Source organism: Cucurbita moschata, unplaced genomic scaffold, assembly GCF_002738365.1.
Source record: "Cucurbita moschata cultivar Rifu unplaced genomic scaffold, Cmos_1.0 Cmo_Scf00014, whole genome shotgun sequence".
Lineage (NCBI taxonomy): Eukaryota > Viridiplantae > Streptophyta > Magnoliopsida > Cucurbitales > Cucurbitaceae > Cucurbita > Cucurbita moschata.
This window is the reverse complement of record NW_019268530.1, coordinates 1,979,425-1,996,750: the sequence shown is the minus strand read 5'-3', so window position 1 is coordinate 1,996,750 and position 17,326 is coordinate 1,979,425. Positions and strand designations below refer to the sequence as shown.

Here is a 17,326-nt window from a genome sequence, read left to right as displayed (position 1 = left end):
ATTTTTTTTTTTTTTTTTTTTCTATTGATGATGTTTATAATGATTGATTCCGACTTCAGTCTTTGATTTATGGGAATATAATCAAATCTTTGCTTGTAATTTGTGTTTGTTTATGTAAAGCCCTTTTACTTGTTCTTGATTTCGATTTGGATTCGTTTTCCGTGGTTTGAAGGTTTCTTCGTGTTGTAATGTTGATGTTTATCCGATTGCTCAATCGATTTTAGAAAATGTTGGAAGAAAAGCTCTTTTTTATTTGGCGTAAATTATCTGGTTTCTAGGGTATTCTTTTTCTCTTTCTGCAACTTTTTGGTAGTCGTCTTTGGTGGCGACTGCATGGCGAAGATAACGAGGGCTACGGTTAAAAAATGGATACTTTTTTCGGAATAAAGGAAGAAAGGGCTCCAGTTTTGCTTTTAATAATGGATCAATAATAGAAAGGAATTTCACTCAATTTTTCTTGCCCGGGGTTTGTTGAACATTTTGCTTTTCAATTTGTTTACTTCTGCTTTTCATAAAGCAGTATTTTCCATGATTGTAGATGTGTACTCCATTGTTTTTATTTATTTAACTATTTCCTTGAAAACTATGTTTGCATTAACAATTATTCTTTGATTTTCTCCTTCGTTTGCTTTTGGTACTTTTGTGTTCTTCATTTAGATTGCCTTTTNTTTTTTTTAAAAAAAAAAAACGAATCCAACTTATTTCGTTATGCTCTGTTAGTGAATCAGTGTTCTGTCTATGAACTGTGTTGAGTGTTCTTTTGTACAGTCATCTTCTCTTTATTAAGATTGGGAGTTCTCTGATTTCATTTTTGTGTGTGATCTTTTGGCAGCGAATGATTTAATGGAGTCAAAAGGTGGTAAGAAGTCTAGTAGTAGTAGTAGTAGTAGTAATAAATCCCTGTTCTACGAAGCTCCCCTCGGATACAGCATTGAAGACGTTAGACCACACGGTGGAATCAAGAAGTTCAGATCTGCTGCCTACTCCAACGTACGTTCCTACTTTCTACACTGCCGTGTTTTTTTTTTTTTTTTAATTTTAGTCTATCATCAATGGGGTGTCTGCTAACTGATCTTTTTTTCTTCTTCTTCTGCAGTGCGTTCGTAAGCCATCCTGAGTTTCGCTGAATTCCGTTTGACCTGCGCCCCGAGATCCTTAGTTTTCTGTTATTTTTGCTGTCTTTTTTCTTTAGTACTCTACTTTCCTCGTTCTCTCGTTCAATCTCTCAACATCATTACCTTCCTTTTAAGAAAAGATGACGTTTCCAACCTCTGCAATCGGATTTGAAGGCTATGAAAAGAGGCTTGAAGTATCATTCTTTGAGCCTGGCATTTTTGCTGACCCAATGGGCATGGGCCTTCGTGCTTTGTCCAAGGCACAACTAGATGAAATTCTGACATTAGCTGAGTGTACCATTGTTGACTCTTTGTCCAATGACTATCTTGATTCATATGTCCTTTCGGAGTCGAGCCTCTTTGTATACCCATACAAGTTCATCATCAAAACTTGCGGCACTACTAAGCTGCTTCTGTCTATTCCAGCTCTGATAAAGTTGGCTGATTCCCTATCCCTTAATGTGAAATCTGTGAGGTACACTCGTGGGAGCTTTATCTTTCCTGGTGCCCAGTCTTTTCCCCATCGCAGCTTCTCTGAGGAAGTTGGTGTGCTTGATGGCTATTTTACCAAGCTTGGCCTCCGTGGCTCTGCATATGTGATGGGAAGTCCTGATGAGACAAGGAAATGGCACGTTTACTCTGCCTGTGCCAAAATGGGTACCCGAAGCAACAATCCCGTCTATACTCTGGAGATGTGCATGACTGGCTTAGACAAGGAGAAGGCGTCTGTCTTCTTCAAAACAGACACAAGTTCTGCTGCTACAATGACTGAAAACTCCGGTATCAGGAAGATCCTTCCGAAATCTGAAATATGCGACTTCGAGTTCGACCCATGTGGGTATTCCATGAATGCCATTGAAGGAGATGCAGAGTCTACCATCCATGTCACTCCAGAAGAAGGGTTTAGCTATGCAAGCTTTGAAGCAGCTGGTTATGAATTGGACGACGTGGACCTGTGTAAGCTGATTGGGAGGGTGCTGGCATGCTTCCAGCCATCTGATTTCTCTGTTGCCCTCCACTCAGATGTCGTGGGTGAGAATCTGAAAGATTTACTGTGCCTGGATCTGAAGGGGTACGAAGGTGGAGAGAAGAGCTGTGAAATGCTCGAGGAAAATGGATCCGTCATCTATCAGAGCTTTAAGAGTAGAGGAGATTACGCGTCATCTCCAAGGTCAATCCTCATGAAATGCTGTTGGAGAGAGGACGAGGCGGACGAGGAAGTTGGGAAGTAGTAGTAGTTACTTACTTTCAACTTTTGCTGCGTTTTAACTTTTAATTACTATAGAATCTTCGGGGGGGTCGTTCTGTTCTGTTCTGTTCTGTTCTTTCATTAATGTCTTTTTGTGTTGTTTCCTTTTGCGAATAATAATGTCCAGGTGGGGATTGTAGGCTGTCGTGTCCTGGAGAGTCTACCTATGTTATTATGATCATCAAACTATATAATGATAATATCGTATTTCCTTATTTTAATCATGGCTTCCGTTTGTGGACCTTTTTTCACTTTTGAAGACTCATTATTTTGGTAATTATGGCATTTACAAAGAGAAGCTATTTTGTTGTCATAACAGCCTCCATCTTTATAGTTTACGGAACGTAACACTCAAAAGTGCTTTGAAAGGTGTCAGCAGCAGGTGTTATCCCGAAGTACCCGCCAAGCAAAGGTAGCCCCGCACACCAAGGTGTTGTCCCGAAGTACCCGAAGCAAAGGGTAGCCCCGCACACAAGAACTTCATAATTTTCATCATTTCCAACACTTTGTGGAATGTGCTCTATGGATTTGATTTGATTCAAAATTAAAACAAATTAGAATTTGAATCTATAATATTACAATTCTCACAATTAGTTCATAATTCAATTAAAAATATGATTTTTTTTTTTATATTTTAAATATTTTGTTATATTATATATTTATTATTATTATGGAAGATCATGGGATTCCAGGGTTTTTTTCAAAGGTGAATTTCGGTCCAACTAATCCTTTGGTATGGGCTTGGGCCTTAACTGAATTTGTTTTGAAATTGTTTGTCCGACCCGACCCGACCCGACCCGTCTTATCTTCAACTTCAAGCTTATTTCAGTAGAAGAGCATAGTGCGGCTTCGTCTTCCTCTTGAATTCTCTCTATCTCGAAAGACTGTGGCTATGATGTTATCCATGGCTGTTCATCTCCCGCCCAACTTCAATTTCTGTCTCAATACCTCCACCTTCTCTTCCCACAACGCCACTTCTAAACCCTATCAACTCCCTTTTGCTTTGAAGCAAAGAACCACCGCTCTCTCCTCTCCCTCATCTTCGATTTCTTCCTGCATTGCCGACGTCTATTCTGTTTCTGGATTGAAGTTGAGGCGCCAAAGCTTCAGAACTCTCCAAGTCTCTGCTTCTGCTGCGGCCGCTGACGCTGTTCAAGCTGATTCAGAATCGCCTGTTGCTGATGATTCCCTTTCAGAGTCCTCGCCTGATAAGGAGGTCTCTCTCTCTCTCTCTCTCTCATATGCTTGTTCCGTTAATTTTCAGACCAAATTGCTTACTACGTGGCTATGAATTGTTCATTATAATTGGTCATCGAGTACCATTATTATCTATGCAACAAGTTTTCGAATTTTAATGAATTGTTCATTATAATTGGTCATCGAGTACCATTATTATCTATGCAACAAGTTTTCGAATTTTACTGAATTGTTCATTATAATTGGTCATCGAGTACCATTATTATCTATGCAACAAGTTTTCGAATTTTACTTTTGTGATTAACATTGAAGATAATTTCTAATGAGAATGTTGATGTCGATTTCCATGAATTGTTCATTATAATTGGTCATCGAGTACCATTATTATCTATGCAACAAGTTTTCGAATTTTACTTTTGTGATTAACATTGAAGATAATTTCTAATGAGAATGTTGATGTCGATTTCCATGAATTGTTCATTATAATTGGTCATCGAGTACCATTATTATCTATGCAACAAGTTTTCGAATTTTACTTTTGTGATTAACATTGAAGATAATTTCTAATGAGAATGTTGATGTCGATTTCCATGAATTGTTCATTATAATTGGTCATCGAGTACCATTATTATCTATGCAACAAGTTTTCGAATTTTACTTTTGTGATTAACATTGAAGATAATTTCTAATGAGAATGTTGATGTCGATTTCCATGAATACCTAAAAGATAAAGAAATATGAAATGAACATATGGAAGAAGACCAGTTCTCACTCTATAGTACGATGTTTGAGGTAAAGTTAACCTTTAAATGTTGATTTCATTAAGTCGAACCTTAAAATTGTATAACTAATGAATTAATACCTCTTGTTGGTCGTTCTTCTAGGTTTTGGTTAGATGTTGGGCTGGATTCTGGTGATGGAAATTGGGACAGTTACTTTTGTGAACGCTCATTTTTATGGTTGTCTTGAGCATTAGTTTTTGGTTGGATCTTGATGTTTTAGTGTTGAATTCGAGTACATTTTTATGTCGAGAAAAATAGATTTATCAGGAAGGCCTTGTCTTACAAATTAAACATTCATTGTTTTTCCGATGTTGTAGAAACTTGGAGTGGTTGTGAAACCGATGGAAAAGCCACGGCTTGTTCTGAAGTTCATATGGATGGAGAAGAACATTGGCATTGGACTTGATCAGATGATTCCTGGTCATGGAACTATTCCTCTTAGTCCATACTACTTCTGGCCTAGGAAAGATGCATGGGAAGAGCTCAAAGTTTTACTTGAGAGCAAGCCCTGGATTTCTCAAAAGCAGATGATTATCCTTCTAAATCAGGCAACTGACATCATCAATTTGTGGCAGCAGGGTGGAGGCAGCCTGGCCTAATCTCAAATGTAAAAAGTTTCGGAAATTTTTTGATAGTGCTCTTAGATTGTGACTATTCTTGAATCCTACGGCTGTTCTGATGTCCTTTCTCGTATGTTATGAAGTAATATTATAATCTATGAATGACTCTTTTATTGTATATTTTGTTGGTTATGTAAGCCATCTGCAGTTCTCATTTCCCATCGAAAAGTTTGTTCATAGTGAATGTGCAAACCTGTTGTTTTATGCATAGCTGTAATGAGATATTTGTCGTAGTTTTAACAAGTCTGGGTTGATGAAGCTTGATGTTGGGCGACATGGATTTTGTCAGTATAAGGTTTGAGTTTCACTAACTTGAATATTACTCAGCTAGTTGAGATGTTCACTAAAATGTCTGATTTATTTCTTTTCCTAGCATTAGTTATTATGAGATCCCATATCGGTTGGAGAGGGGAACGAAGCATTCTTTACAAGAGTGTAGAAACTTTTCCCTACCAGACACGTTTTAAAACCTTGAGGGGAAATCTAGAAGAAAAAGCCCAAAAATGACAATATGCGCTAGCGGTGGGCTTGAGCTGTTATGGTTACACTCTTACACTCTATTCAACAGATACTCAAAAAGAAATCTTGAAACAATAATGAAGTTTACAGGTCTAGTCTAGCAAAATTGGAAGCTATTGTTTGTATGCTGGGTTCATGAGTTTCACCTCATGTTTGCTTCCAATATAGATGTGATCAGCCTGGATTTCAGCAAAATCCCCTTGAAATTTACTTCAATGCATGAGCTCTGATATCCTCATCTGAAATTTCATTTTTACTGGCAAACTCTTCTTTACTGATTAACCTGTCATTTCCTGGTTCATTGTGGAAGATTGAATTTGAATTTGATGATTTCTCCTTGAGATTGCTAATATCTGAATCCAAATTTGGAACAGATGACATATTTTCTTTGGCAGGTTCAGCTGGTGATTCTTCTTGATTATCTTCTATGTATTTATATTCTGAACTGCAGCTTTCAAGTTCAACAAGATGAGTATTTTCAAAACTAAAATCGTCTGAATGGTCAATCTTACTGGAAGGTATGCTAGCTTCTTCTGCATTAAGCTTGGATTTGTGAGAACTATCCATATTTGAGGCTTTTTCATTTTTGTGAAAATAAGAGCCATCTTCATGATCTATATCGATATCCTGTGATTGAGACCTCGAAAACTCGATTTCAGCTTTTGTTGCTTGGAAGGCGTCTTGAGCTGCACTAGCTACGTCTTTAAACTTCTTTGCTCTCACTGATTCTGATACTGATTCGTCACTTGTGTTTATGACTTCAGGATTATCCAAGTTTGCTGATTTCTTGGCTTCCAGCTTCTGGTTTAGCTTTTCCTGCAGTTAACCGATGAATTTTACTAAAAATATACTTCAAAAGTGGAAACATTCCTTACCTTGATGATTACTGTAGGTTCTTTTTCTAAATGCAGAGTGATGCCGTTCTCAAAAGCAATTTCCTTCAGCACTTTCAGCTTAGTTTCTGCGCTGGGCTGTCTTCTTGAAAACTTTGGATCATCTGTAACATGAAGTTGTGGTTAGTAAGTGATATGTGCAGGCAACTAATTCTGTTCTTGCAGTTAATTTCAACCTCACCTTAGCGGTGGGCTTAGGCTACTACAGGCTTTTACAAATGGTATCAGAGCTAGGCACCGAGCGGTGTGCCAGCGAGGACGCTAGGTTTTGAAGGGGGTGGATTGTGAGATCCCATGTCGAAAGGGAAAGGTCAAAGAGGACAATATTTGCTAGCAGTGAGCTTTAGCTATTAACTATCCCAAATTTCAACTTTGAAATCCGACAAATCTCCTGAAGTTCTGGAAACTCTCTGCACCTTGAAGCCTCAAAGATCAGACTCGATACTACCTCCCTCACTTCACCTCCTTCACTTCACCAGGGGATCCCATGCATCCAAGCTTAGCATGCAAATTATACTCATAAGAAGACAGAAAAGAAGCTGAACTGATAGAGATAGAGAAACAAATTACTCTAAGCTGAGAGCGTGGTTGGAAAGCAAGGTTCAAGAGCTGAAGAACGTCAGGCTGGGCAAGAGAGCAGCGAGCTTGGTGCTGATTCTTGAGGATGGCAGTCCTAGAAATGGCCATATTAGCAAGGGCCTTGAACTTGGAAGGCTTCAAATATCTATTCCTTCCCAGTAGAGCATCCAGTTTCCTTCCCATGATTGAAGATTCTTTTTTGCTGCCTGTTTTTCTGTGAGAAGCTCTTGAATGAGGTACTGTTTTGCTGTTGGTTGCTGCATTTCATATATTTTTATAGGGAAAATGATGAACCTGTTTACCATTTTTACAGATTCTCATATGTTTTTGTTCTTTCTTTTTAGCAGTTGAGAGAAGACTTGACTCCCTTTTTTTGACTTTGAAATATTCTTTGATGGGTGAAATTTCCAGGTTTTGAATCGGCCAAGGAGAATTGATGAATGATGGGTGGCTTTGGTTTGGAAATGGGGAGCTTCCAAGGTATTGTGTCCAATTCTTGTCGTTATTTTTCAATCTAATAGTTCCCCATATCACCCTTAAATAATTTATTTAAAGGGCCTAAATGGATTGGGCTATGGGCTAAGTTGAAGCATTGGCGTTGAGACGCCCTAAGAGTGTCTCAAACCCTTCTTCCAGGGTCCTCATGCCTAATCTTCAATTCTCTAAAATATGCTTCTTTTTTAAGCTCCAAATACATTCTTAGACTCTCTTTAACATCATATGAAGCTGCTATTAGTTGTGTGATAACATGATAGGGTTACTATGAAGTTTCTGTTAGGAATCACGAACCTCTACAATAGTATGATATTGTCCACTTTGAGTACAAGCTTTCATGACTTTGCTTTTGGTTTTTTCAAAAAACCTATACCAATGGAGATAATGTTCCTTACTTACAAACCCATGATTTACCCCTTAATTAGCCGAAGTGAGACTACTATTCCCAATAATCCTCAACAATCCTTCCTTCTAACAAAATACACTAGAGAGCCTTCTCTGAGGCCTCCTTCTCTTGGAGCTCTCAAACAAAGCACATCCTTTGTATGACACTTAAGTCACTTTGACTAACCTTTGAGACTCACAATTTCTTTATTCGACACTTGAAGATTCTATTGACATGGCTAAGTTAAGGACATGACTCTATACTAAGTTGAGAATCACGAACTTCTACAATGGTATGATATTGTTCATTTCGAACAATAGTACTCATGAATTTATTTTTAGTTTTCCTAAAATGTCTCGTACTAATGGAGATAGTGTTTCTTACTTATAAACCCACGATCTTCCCCTTAATTAGCCAGCATGAGACTATTTCTTCTAATAATCCTCAACACCCTCAACTACCCGTAAGCTTGTGCTTAGCTTGTGCTTGTAGAGTGCACTCCCACTGCTGCAGAGGGGACAATCCTTACGGACATGGATTAAAGGAAGACCCTTTTGTCAATTTCAGTTGTCTTGCTAACAAGCCACTTCATCTACCCTCTAGACACTAGATATCAACTGTAATATGGAGGGGCTAATTTCATTTCCTTTCTGTCTTCTATGTCCCCCATGGTTTGTTGGGCTATCAATAAGTGAACTTGAAATCATGCAACTCATGAAGGTTTGAAGCTGTGGACCAAGTTAACCTCCCATAACTCTATGTGAGTTATGCCCCATGTGATCTGTATCTTTCATTAGCGTTTACCAAAACTCGCCATGTCTCTCGTACATTCAAAAGTTTAACAGAGATTGTTGCATTGAAACATTTAGTGTTTCATAAGATATGTACCAAAATGAATCGAAGTCAAAAAATGGGTCCTTCCTCACAAAACCCTTTTGGTTTATATAAAGCTATGAACATCCATGAAGCTTCGCTTTTTCCCACGCGTCTGCAGAACAAAATCTCCAGATCTTAACCTTTCTTTTCCTCTCCTTTGTTGACAAATCTTCCATCTTTTTCACTCAAAAGAATACACATTTAAACAAATGTTTTGCTCCCATTTCCCATTTCTTTCCGCCATACATGACCATTTGAATTACAAGTATGACTTCAACGTTGAGCATTGACGTTATTGAAAGATAGCCAAAGATCTTCATATTTTAGATTCTTGAGACAAAAAAGGTCCATTGTTATGAGGTATTTGCTTTATAGGTAGAGATGCTTTTTGGTGAGAAACACAAGTCAAAGAGCAAATCTTAGATTGCTTTCGGTTAGGGTTACATGCATTATTACGAATCATCTTAATTTGTAACATATGACGAATTCGGTGCGCTTAATTGGTCCCTCTCTGTCGGTTTGCTATTTCACATGTTTTGCTTTTCGTCCTTTTCGAAAGAGAGAACGTCTACTAGATACAAACACAAAAATTTAAAAACTCAACAAAAAACCATCTAAATTGACAACATAAAACATGTTCGTAACAAACTTCACGTGGTTTTTTTTTTTTATTTTTTTTTTTTGGGGTAATTTGGTGACATGCATGAAAACATTTCTACACATATTGATGGACATCCATCAAGATCTAAAAATCTAGAGACAAATGTAGTACAATATTTAGACCACTTTTTTATAATGTTGTTGACTCATTAAAAAATAAAAAATAATAAAAAGGCATATTTAGGAATTAGGATCTATATGTTGGTAGATCTTTTGGATGAAAGGAATAGCTAAACCCTACCAATATTTATCTTAAGAATTTATTATTTTTTTTAAAAATTAATTTAGCCATCTTTTTTATTTTCAGAAATGAAAAATTCTATTGATTTAAAATTTCTATGCATTATTCAAATCTCCCTATTTCCTTTTACACTTTGTGTAAAAGGAAATGAAAAAGAAGTTTGAACTTTTTTACAAAAATGGTTTTTATAGCTTTTTCTTTTTTGAAAATCTGGCCTTCGATTCAAAACTCAACCGACCACAACTACAAATTAGATATTTATCGACCTTAATAAAGGTTAATTATCTAATTTGTTAACATTTATTAGCGCTTATAACACTAGTCTCAACAACTATCAATAGTAAACTAATCTCTTTTAGTATTAACGACCCGAAACTAGAGAAGGTATCTATTGCAGCTTATGAGGGAATAATGGTAAGACAATCTGAAAATAAAAAAGATGGCACGTGGGAGACGACAATAACGAAAAAAAATCGTGTAAAATTTATAAAACATGCTTGAAACAACGGCATTTAACATTTAAAATTTATAAATATATTTCACCGAAACAATATTGTTTCATTTAGTTGAATCGACATTATTTCGATGAAACTATTTTGCAACGTGTTACATTTGAATGGCATCGTGCACATGCAAGTCTTTGTAACATTTTGCAATTTAATTCCTTACCATTTAATTTCCATATTTTAAGCCAAAAACCATGAAAATCATAATTTAATAATTTATTTTCCTCAAAAATCCAGAATAAAAAGATAGAAAAAACCAAATTCCATGCATGGTGCTGAAGAACAGCCTGAAAATGTTTTAAAAGGTAACTGAGTTGGCCGTTATAAATACCCTTTCTTCCATCATCCATTCAAACCATTCAAACCATCCACCTCTCTTTCTCTCTCTAAAAAAAGCTTCATCTCATCTGCCATGGCGATTATGATCTTTCTAGCAACTCTTTTAGCCATCTTTGTTTCATCTTTTGCAAAGATGGCATATGATACTCTCTCTTTCTACTGGCTTACCCCTAGAAGAATCAGGAAGAGGATGGCCGAGCAAGGCGTTTATGGCCCCGACCCACGACCCTTCACTGGAAACATCCTCGATGTCGTAGAGCTTGTGAAGAAATCCACAGCTAACGACATGAGCTCCATCAGTCATGACATCGTTGATCGTTTGTTACCCTATTACTCTACATGGACAAAGCAATACGGTACGACCAACGCTTTTATCCTGTTTAAAAGAGTTCATGATTCATTGGTTAGACGGTTGAGTTGAAGGTATTTTGGACCTTGAAATATGGTTACAGTAAAATATTAGTATTATTGAGGATATTTAGCCTTTCATTACCTATACTATATTTAGGTCCTTGTGAGACAAATATCTGTTATAAATCTTTCATTACAGTTTAGGTATCATATTTGACATTTATTTATTGTTAATTTTATTTGATTTCGTAAATAATTATAAATAGAGAACTTGGTTTTAGTAAATATTTTTGTAAATTATGAATAAACGATTAACCCGTAAACTTAAACTTATTCAGGAAAGAGGTTTATATATTGGAACGGGATGGATTCGAGGCTGTGTTTGACGGAGATGGAGTTGGTGAAGGAAGTATTGGGGAAGGGCAGCAATGTGTGTGGGAGGTCATGGATGCAAAGACAAGGGACCAAACACTTCATAGGGAAGGGATTGTTGATGGCAAATGGAGAAGCTTGGCATCATCAACGTCACCTGATTTCACCTGCGTTTAGAGGGGAAAGGCTCAAGGTTCATATTCAAATCTGAAATATTTTATTAGATGAACCCAACTCTCCACAATAATATGATATTAAGCATAAGCTCTCGTGACTTTGATTTGAGCTTGCTCAAAAAGGTCTCGTACCAATAGAGATAGTATTCCTTGATTATAAACTCATGAATTAGCGTTTCATCCAACACATTTAATATATATATATATATGGTTTTTTTGTAATATGACATGAATAGAGCTACGCGGGGTTGATGGTGGAATGCACCAACAAGATGATCCAATCCTTGGAGGCCCAATTGGAGGAGGGCCAGACAGTGTTCGAAATTTCTGATTGCATGAAACGCCTCACCGCCGACATCATTTCCCGGACTGCGTTCGACACAAGCTCCGACAAAGGCATCCAAATCTTTGATATGCTCACTCAGCTTCAACACCTCTGCGCACAAGCCAGCCGCCACCTCTGCATCCCCGGTAGTCGGTGCGTTTTTCTAAACCAAAAATTTCATTTCGTAGGGGGTTAGGAACTACGACTCTCCATAGTGGTATGATATTATCTACTTTAAACATAAACTCGAGTGGTTTTATTTTTGGATTCTCCAAAAGGCTTCATACCAATGGAGATGTATTACTTACTTATAAACTCATGATTAGCCACGTGATTAGCCACAATGATATGATATTGTCCACTTTGAGCATAAGCTCTCGTGGTTTTGCTTTGGGCTTCCCCAAAAGACCTCAGTCCAATAGAGTTAGTATTCCTCACTTATAAACCCATGATCTTCCACTAAATTAACCAACGTGGGACACTCGCTCCCGATAATCCTCAACAATGCTCCCTTCGAACAAAGTACACCATAGAATTTCTAAGGTTTATGGAGCCCTCGAACAGTCTCTCCTTAATCGAGGCTCGACTCCTCTCTCAGTACACCCTTTGTTCAACACATGGAACACTTTTGACTACATGTTCGAGACTCACAACCTTTTTGTTGGTTACATTGGTGCAGGTTTTTTCCGAGTAAATACAACAGAAAAATAAAGGCACTAAAAATGGAGATGGAGAGGATGTTAATGGAGATCATTGGAAGCAGAAAAGAGGGCGTGGAGATAGGAAGAAGCAGTGGATATGGAAGCGATTTGTTGGGAATGCTATTGAAGGAGATGCAGAGAAAGAGAGACGATGGATTCAGCTTAGACTTGCAGCTCGTAATGGATGAATGCAAAACTTTCTTCTTTGCTGGCCATGATACCACTTCTCTTTTGCTCAGCTGGACCTTCATGTTGCTCGCTACTAACCCTTCTTGGCAACAAAAGGCTCGTGCTGAAGTCGCCCAAGTTTGCAACGGCCGACTTCCCTCGGTCGAACTTCTCCCTAAGCTCACTTTGGTAAGCCAACTAACGATTTGTTGAACATTGTTGGAAGAGAACTTAATACCACTGTAGAGAATTGTGGTTCCTAACATGATATCAGAGTCATGTTCTTAACTTAGTGTGATGTCCCACATTGGTTGGGGATGAGAACAAAAACACCCTGTATAAGGGCGTGAAAACCTTCCCCTAGCAGACGTGTTTTAAAGCCTTGAGGGAAAGTCCGAAAGGGAAAGCCCAAAGAAGACAATATCTGCTAACGGTGGACCTGGGTCGTTACAAATGGTATTAGAGCCAGACACCGAATGATGTGCTAGCCTTCTCGATGTTCCCCAAAAGGGGGTAGACACGAGGCGGTGTGCCAGTAAGGACACTAGGCCTCGAAGGGGTGGATTTGGAAGAGGTCTCACATCGATTGGAGAAAGGAACGAGTGCCAGCGAGGACGCTGGGCCACGAAGGGGGGTGGATTGTGATGTCCCACATTGGTTAGGGAGGAGAACAAAAACACCCTTTATAAGGGTGTGGAAACCTTCCCTTAGGAGACGCGTTTTAAAGCCTTAAGGGGAAGCCCGAAAGGGAAAGCCCAAAAAGGACAATATCTGCTAGCGGTGGACCTGGGTTGTTACACTTAGCCATGTCAATAAAATCCTCGAACAGAGAAGTTGTGAACCTCGAATGGGTAGTCAAGTGTCGAGCCTCAATTGAAAGGAGGCTGTTTGAGGGCTCTATAGGTCTCAGATGAGACTCTAATAGTGTGTGTACTTTGTTCGAAGGGAGGATTGTTGATTGTTGGGATGGTCTCCATTGGTACGAGGTCTTTAGTCATGAGAGCTTGTACTCAAAGTGGACAATATCATACAACTATAGTGCGTCGTGGTTCCTAATACTTATATTTGTTTTGGTGTTGTTGTTGCAGCTGAACATGGTGATAAACGAGTCCCTAAGGCTTTACCCACCGGCCACGGTGCTACCGAGAATAGCGTTCGAGGACATAAAGATAAGAGATTTAGAGATCCCGAAAGGGCTATCAGTATGGATACCAGTGCTTGCAATTCATCACAGCGAGGAGCTGTGGGGAAAAGACGCAAACGAGTTCAACCCAGAGAGGTTTGAGTCGAAAGCATTCAGTGGCGGGCGGTTCATTCCATTTTCCAGCGGACCAAGGACCTGCATCGGCCAGGGGTTCGCGTTGATGGAAGCTAAGATCATATTGGCTATGTTACTCTCCAAGTTCAGCTTCACTATTTCCGACACTTATCGCCATGCTCCTGTTGTTGTTCTCACCATACAGCCTAAGTATGGAATTCAAGTTTGCCTCACTCCATTGCCTTCTTGAACCTTTCTTTGAACACATACCAAACATGTCGAGGATGGTTAGGAGAGTCCCAGCTTGACTAATTTAAGAAATTGAGTTTATAAATATGTAATACATCTCCATTTACCTGAGGCTTTTTAGAGAATTCCAAGCTTTTTAGAAAAGTTCAAAACAAAATTACGAGAGCTTATACTCAAAGTGGATAACATCATACTATTGTGGAGAGTCTGTGATTCCTAACAGAATATTCAAAATAGATTCTCTAAAACAGTGTTTTACTTTGAGTAAGATTTCTTAGAAATTTTCTTAAGCTGCATTTGAGTGAGACCAAGATATTCTAGAAGAATTTGTGTTGGTTTGTAGAGATAGTTTTCACTCTCAAGAAGTGAAGGACGAATGTCACATGTTTTAGTGAGGACTTAAGAAGCGAGGAACGTTGGTAATGTGACTATGTCACATCCCGAGGAAAAAATATGTTGGAAGAACTCGTGTTGGTTTGTAGGGATTAAGAAGCAAGGAGCATAGGTAATGTGACCATGTTGCATCCTTTAGTGACGATCTTTTTATCTTTTAATAGCGTGTCCTTTTAAAGTGGAATTCATCCTTTGTTTTTTCCTTTCCATTCACTCGGATCTCTTCTGTTTCATTGATTTTGTCCAGATCCTCCTTTTCTTCCGAAGAAAGGGAAGGAGAAGTATTTTCTTCGATGGATCCCTCTTGTTCCTGTTTAGTCCCCTCCGTTTCTTTCAGTTTCTTAATAAGAATTGGTGATAGTATTCTGCCTAAATAGTAGACATAGGTAAAATGTAAGAGAATACTAAACATGGAGCCATAGGATTTCTCAATTATGACACAAGGTATTTATTAGATCTAATAGATGGATCCAGCCTAACATCAATCCAACCCATTTATAAAATGTGACCAATTAACCAATCAACAAAACTATTGGTGCACCAAAATGGACTCAAAATATGTTGGAAAAACTCATGTTGTTGAGATAGCCTTCACTCTTAAAGAGTGAGAAAGGTAAGTAACGTGAACATGTTACAAGAGATGCATGGATGTCAAGACTATCCAAATTTTGAATATAAGGAATCCAAACCACATAGAAGGCTACGACAAGAATAAGACGTTAAAAGTTAGTCCAACCCAACCCATAAACATCTCTGTATAGAAAGGTTGATATCAATAATATTATTAAAATGAGAGAATAAAAATTAATGCATGTTTTATTAATGGGGTTTTCACATAAAAATTATTTGATTTTGAGGATTATTTATACAAAAGAAAAGAAAAGAAAAAACAAAGGGAGATTAAAGATGAACAATCAAGAACTAAGAACCTTGTCACCTCCTGTTGCATTTTTACAGCACTTAAGTTTAAATATATACACATTGCGACCACGTATATATATTCTTTTTCTTATACACATCGCGTCTCCTTACAAAAGGGGGAAGAGATAGGGTCAAAACAGTAAATCAACAAAACCAAAAATAAAAAACAAACAAACAAATGGTCGAGATCTCTTCTTTGCCACCGCAGATAGTCAATTCCCGCCGTCAAAATTGTCCTCTCTTTTATTCGCTTTTTTTCTTTGTTTTTATGTTTTTTTTCAATATGTGGGCTCCTTATTAGGCCTAGTTTCCGGCTGCAAAATCCAGGCCCAAAACCGTATTGCACGTTTCCTTATTGGGCCTCAGCCCATCGTTGCCCTCTATTTTTCGCTTCTTCATTGGAACCACGTGCTGGGCACGTGATACCGGCTCCATCCCCAGGGTAAGTTCTAGAGCTAATTCGCTTTCCGGAATTGTCATCCTGCCGCCGTCGTGGTTGGTGAATTTCCGTTGTACGTGACTGGATTCCGATCTGAAGAAAGCTGACGGCGGCGAAGGAGGAGAAACATCCGCCGTCTCCACCGAGATCATGCTCTCGGTTTCTTTGCTCTCATGTTCGAGATGCGGCGAGTCAGATTGGTGACTCAGCGACGACTCGCCGCTCGACGAACGGTTAATCTCTGTCGAGGAGAACAGTCGCCGAGTCGACTCCGCTACAGCAGATACGATTCCAGTACTCTCTTTATCCTTCACGGCCGATCGCTTAAAACGGCACCGAGTCCTGACTCGCCGATTCGCTCCACCATCGTTGGAGGCGGCGGAGTTTTCATCCTTCGAAATATGACGAATGTCGTAAGCCTTCAACGGCGGTCCATCGCCAGTCGCGGCCGCCTCAGAATTAATCGGAATAATCGGAGAACCTTTAAGCACCGCCTCGACAGCCGCCTGACAGAGATGCCAATTACTAGACCACAACAATCCAACCGATCCGTAAATCGGATTCACAATCCGTCCACAAGCCTCATAGAGAAGAGATCTAAAGATCGCTACAAAATCGAACCGAACGCAAAATTCAATCAAAATGCACAAAATCAGACACAAATCAACCAACAAAATTCAAGAATCAGAACTCACCAGGCCGTAGATGCTCAGGACCAGCGTTGATAAGATTCATGAGTCCAGCACGGCCATAAAACTTAGCAAGAAAAACAGTAGCGTTAGCCTGAGATTCAGGACTCTTGATCCACTGCAAACAAGGTCGAATACTGCAATTTTCACTACAACCTTTGCGAAGAACTCTGCAACCATTACAACTCATCCGCATTTTTAGCAACCGCAATTACAGAAGAAAAGCATAAAATCCGAAGAAGGAACAGAGGGAGAATTGAAGAAGATGAAGATAAGGGGGAAATAGTTTTGAGGATTGAAGAAAAGTCCCGGAGGATATTTAAGAGGGAAACTAAATATTAATCTGCGAGCCGGTGGGGCTTTCAGGGAAAACTGGGGCACGCAGTTTTAGATTAATATATAATTATTTTTAAATTTTTTAAAAAATGACTTTTAAAAAGACTGGTTTCCATACTCCGGGAGCTTCCATTTTGAACCCACTTTTCCATGACCTGCTCTACCTACCAGCAGCCAAATCCGTTCACCGTCACATAAAATATACTTCCTTTTCTTTCCCCACGCGCTTTGCCTCTACGTGAGACCACTCGCTTTATCCAATTTCCTTTTATCAATATAATTAAAAATTATATAATACGTTTCAATTAATTAACTCAAAACTTTAACAAGATCCGACCAAAACAAAAGGACAAAACTCTCCTCCACAAACTGAAACCAGTTTCTTGAAACTGCCCCTCCGATGGACCTTACGAGGGCACAGTCGTAATTTAAGAATTATTTTAGAGAAGAATAAGACAACATGCAAAAAAAAAAAAAAAAAAGGGGAAAAAT

The 17,326-nt window shown here is 38.6% G+C and overlaps 4 protein-coding genes and 1 long non-coding RNA gene across 7 annotated transcripts in view; 3 read left to right on the top strand and 2 right to left on the bottom strand.

Moving 5' to 3' along the window:
- The window catches only part of LOC111452448 (S-adenosylmethionine decarboxylase proenzyme-like), a 3,140-nt gene extending 555 nt beyond the window's left edge, over positions 1-2,585 (top strand). For both annotated transcript variants that reach the window (XM_023093184.1, XM_023093183.1), the window contains 2 exons: positions 833-990; positions 1,097-2,585. In XM_023093184.1, coding sequence (XP_022948952.1) covers positions 1,256-2,347 — 1,092 coding nt within the window. In that variant the 5' untranslated portion in view covers positions 833-990; positions 1,097-1,255 and the 3' untranslated portion in view covers positions 2,348-2,585. The remainder of the gene's footprint in view (positions 1-832; positions 991-1,096) is intronic.
- A 604-nt stretch (positions 2,586-3,189) lies between these two features.
- LOC111452451 (30S ribosomal protein 3, chloroplastic-like) lies at positions 3,190-5,136 on the top strand. The gene is made up of 2 exons (XM_023093192.1): positions 3,190-3,580; positions 4,661-5,136. Exons 1-2 carry the CDS (start codon positions 3,257-3,259, stop codon positions 4,940-4,942), a joined length of 606 nt encoding a protein of 201 aa, XP_022948960.1. The 5' UTR covers positions 3,190-3,256; the 3' UTR covers positions 4,943-5,136.
- Positions 5,137-9,417: 4,281 nt separating this feature from the next.
- Positions 9,418-17,326, bottom strand: part of LOC111452453 — a 19,613-nt gene continuing 11,704 nt past the window's right edge. Inside the window, exons 3-4 of the long non-coding RNA XR_002712136.1 lie at positions 12,161-12,165; positions 9,418-9,621 (exon numbers count right to left, since the gene is read on the bottom strand). This is a non-coding gene — a long non-coding RNA (uncharacterized LOC111452453). The remainder of the gene's footprint in view (positions 9,622-12,160; positions 12,166-17,326) is intronic.
- LOC111452447 (cytokinin hydroxylase-like) lies at positions 10,490-14,070 on the top strand. Its single transcript, XM_023093182.1, has 5 exons — positions 10,490-10,812; positions 11,146-11,372; positions 11,592-11,833; positions 12,360-12,738; positions 13,638-14,070. Exons 1-5 carry the CDS (start codon positions 10,530-10,532, stop codon positions 14,055-14,057), a joined length of 1,551 nt encoding a protein of 516 aa, XP_022948950.1. The 5' UTR covers positions 10,490-10,529; the 3' UTR covers positions 14,058-14,070.
- Positions 15,350-16,877, bottom strand: LOC111452450 (LOB domain-containing protein 41-like). 2 transcript variants are annotated; one of them, XM_023093191.1, is made up of 3 exons: positions 16,505-16,877; positions 15,651-16,416; positions 15,350-15,619 (listed from the first exon to the last, which is right to left on the bottom strand). In XM_023093191.1, exons 1-2 carry the CDS (start codon positions 16,692-16,694, stop codon positions 15,674-15,676), a joined length of 933 nt encoding a protein of 310 aa, XP_022948959.1. In that variant the 5' UTR covers positions 16,695-16,877; the 3' UTR covers positions 15,350-15,619; positions 15,651-15,673. The 2 variants fall into 2 exon arrangements, with proteins under 2 accessions (XP_022948959.1, XP_022948958.1); XM_023093190.1 differs by having other exon boundaries at positions 15,357-16,416; positions 16,505-16,876.

Bases quoted from the DNA above. Each gene is read 5' to 3' on its own strand.
- LOC111452451 (XM_023093192.1), top strand. From the start codon at position 3,257: ATGATGTTATCCATGGCTGTTCATCTCCCGCCCAACTTCAATTTCTGT. The intron at 3,581-4,660 runs GTCTCTCTCTCT...CCGATGTTGTAG, and splicing joins AGTCCTCGCCTGATAAGGAG to AAACTTGGAGTGGTTGTGAA.
- LOC111452447 (XM_023093182.1), top strand. From the start codon at position 10,530: ATGGCGATTATGATCTTTCTAGCAACTCTTTTAGCCATCTTTGTTTCA. The intron at 10,813-11,145 runs GTACGACCAACG...AAACTTATTCAG, and splicing joins TACATGGACAAAGCAATACG to GAAAGAGGTTTATATATTGG. The intron at 12,739-13,637 runs GTAAGCCAACTA...TTGTTGTTGCAG, and splicing joins TTCTCCCTAAGCTCACTTTG to CTGAACATGGTGATAAACGA.
- LOC111452450 (XM_023093191.1), bottom strand. From the start codon at position 16,694: ATGCGGATGAGTTGTAATGGTTGCAGAGTTCTTCGCAAAGGTTGTAGT. The intron at 16,417-16,504 runs GTGAGTTCTGAT...TCGATTTTGTAG, and splicing joins TCCTGAGCATCTACGGCCTG to CGATCTTTAGATCTCTTCTC.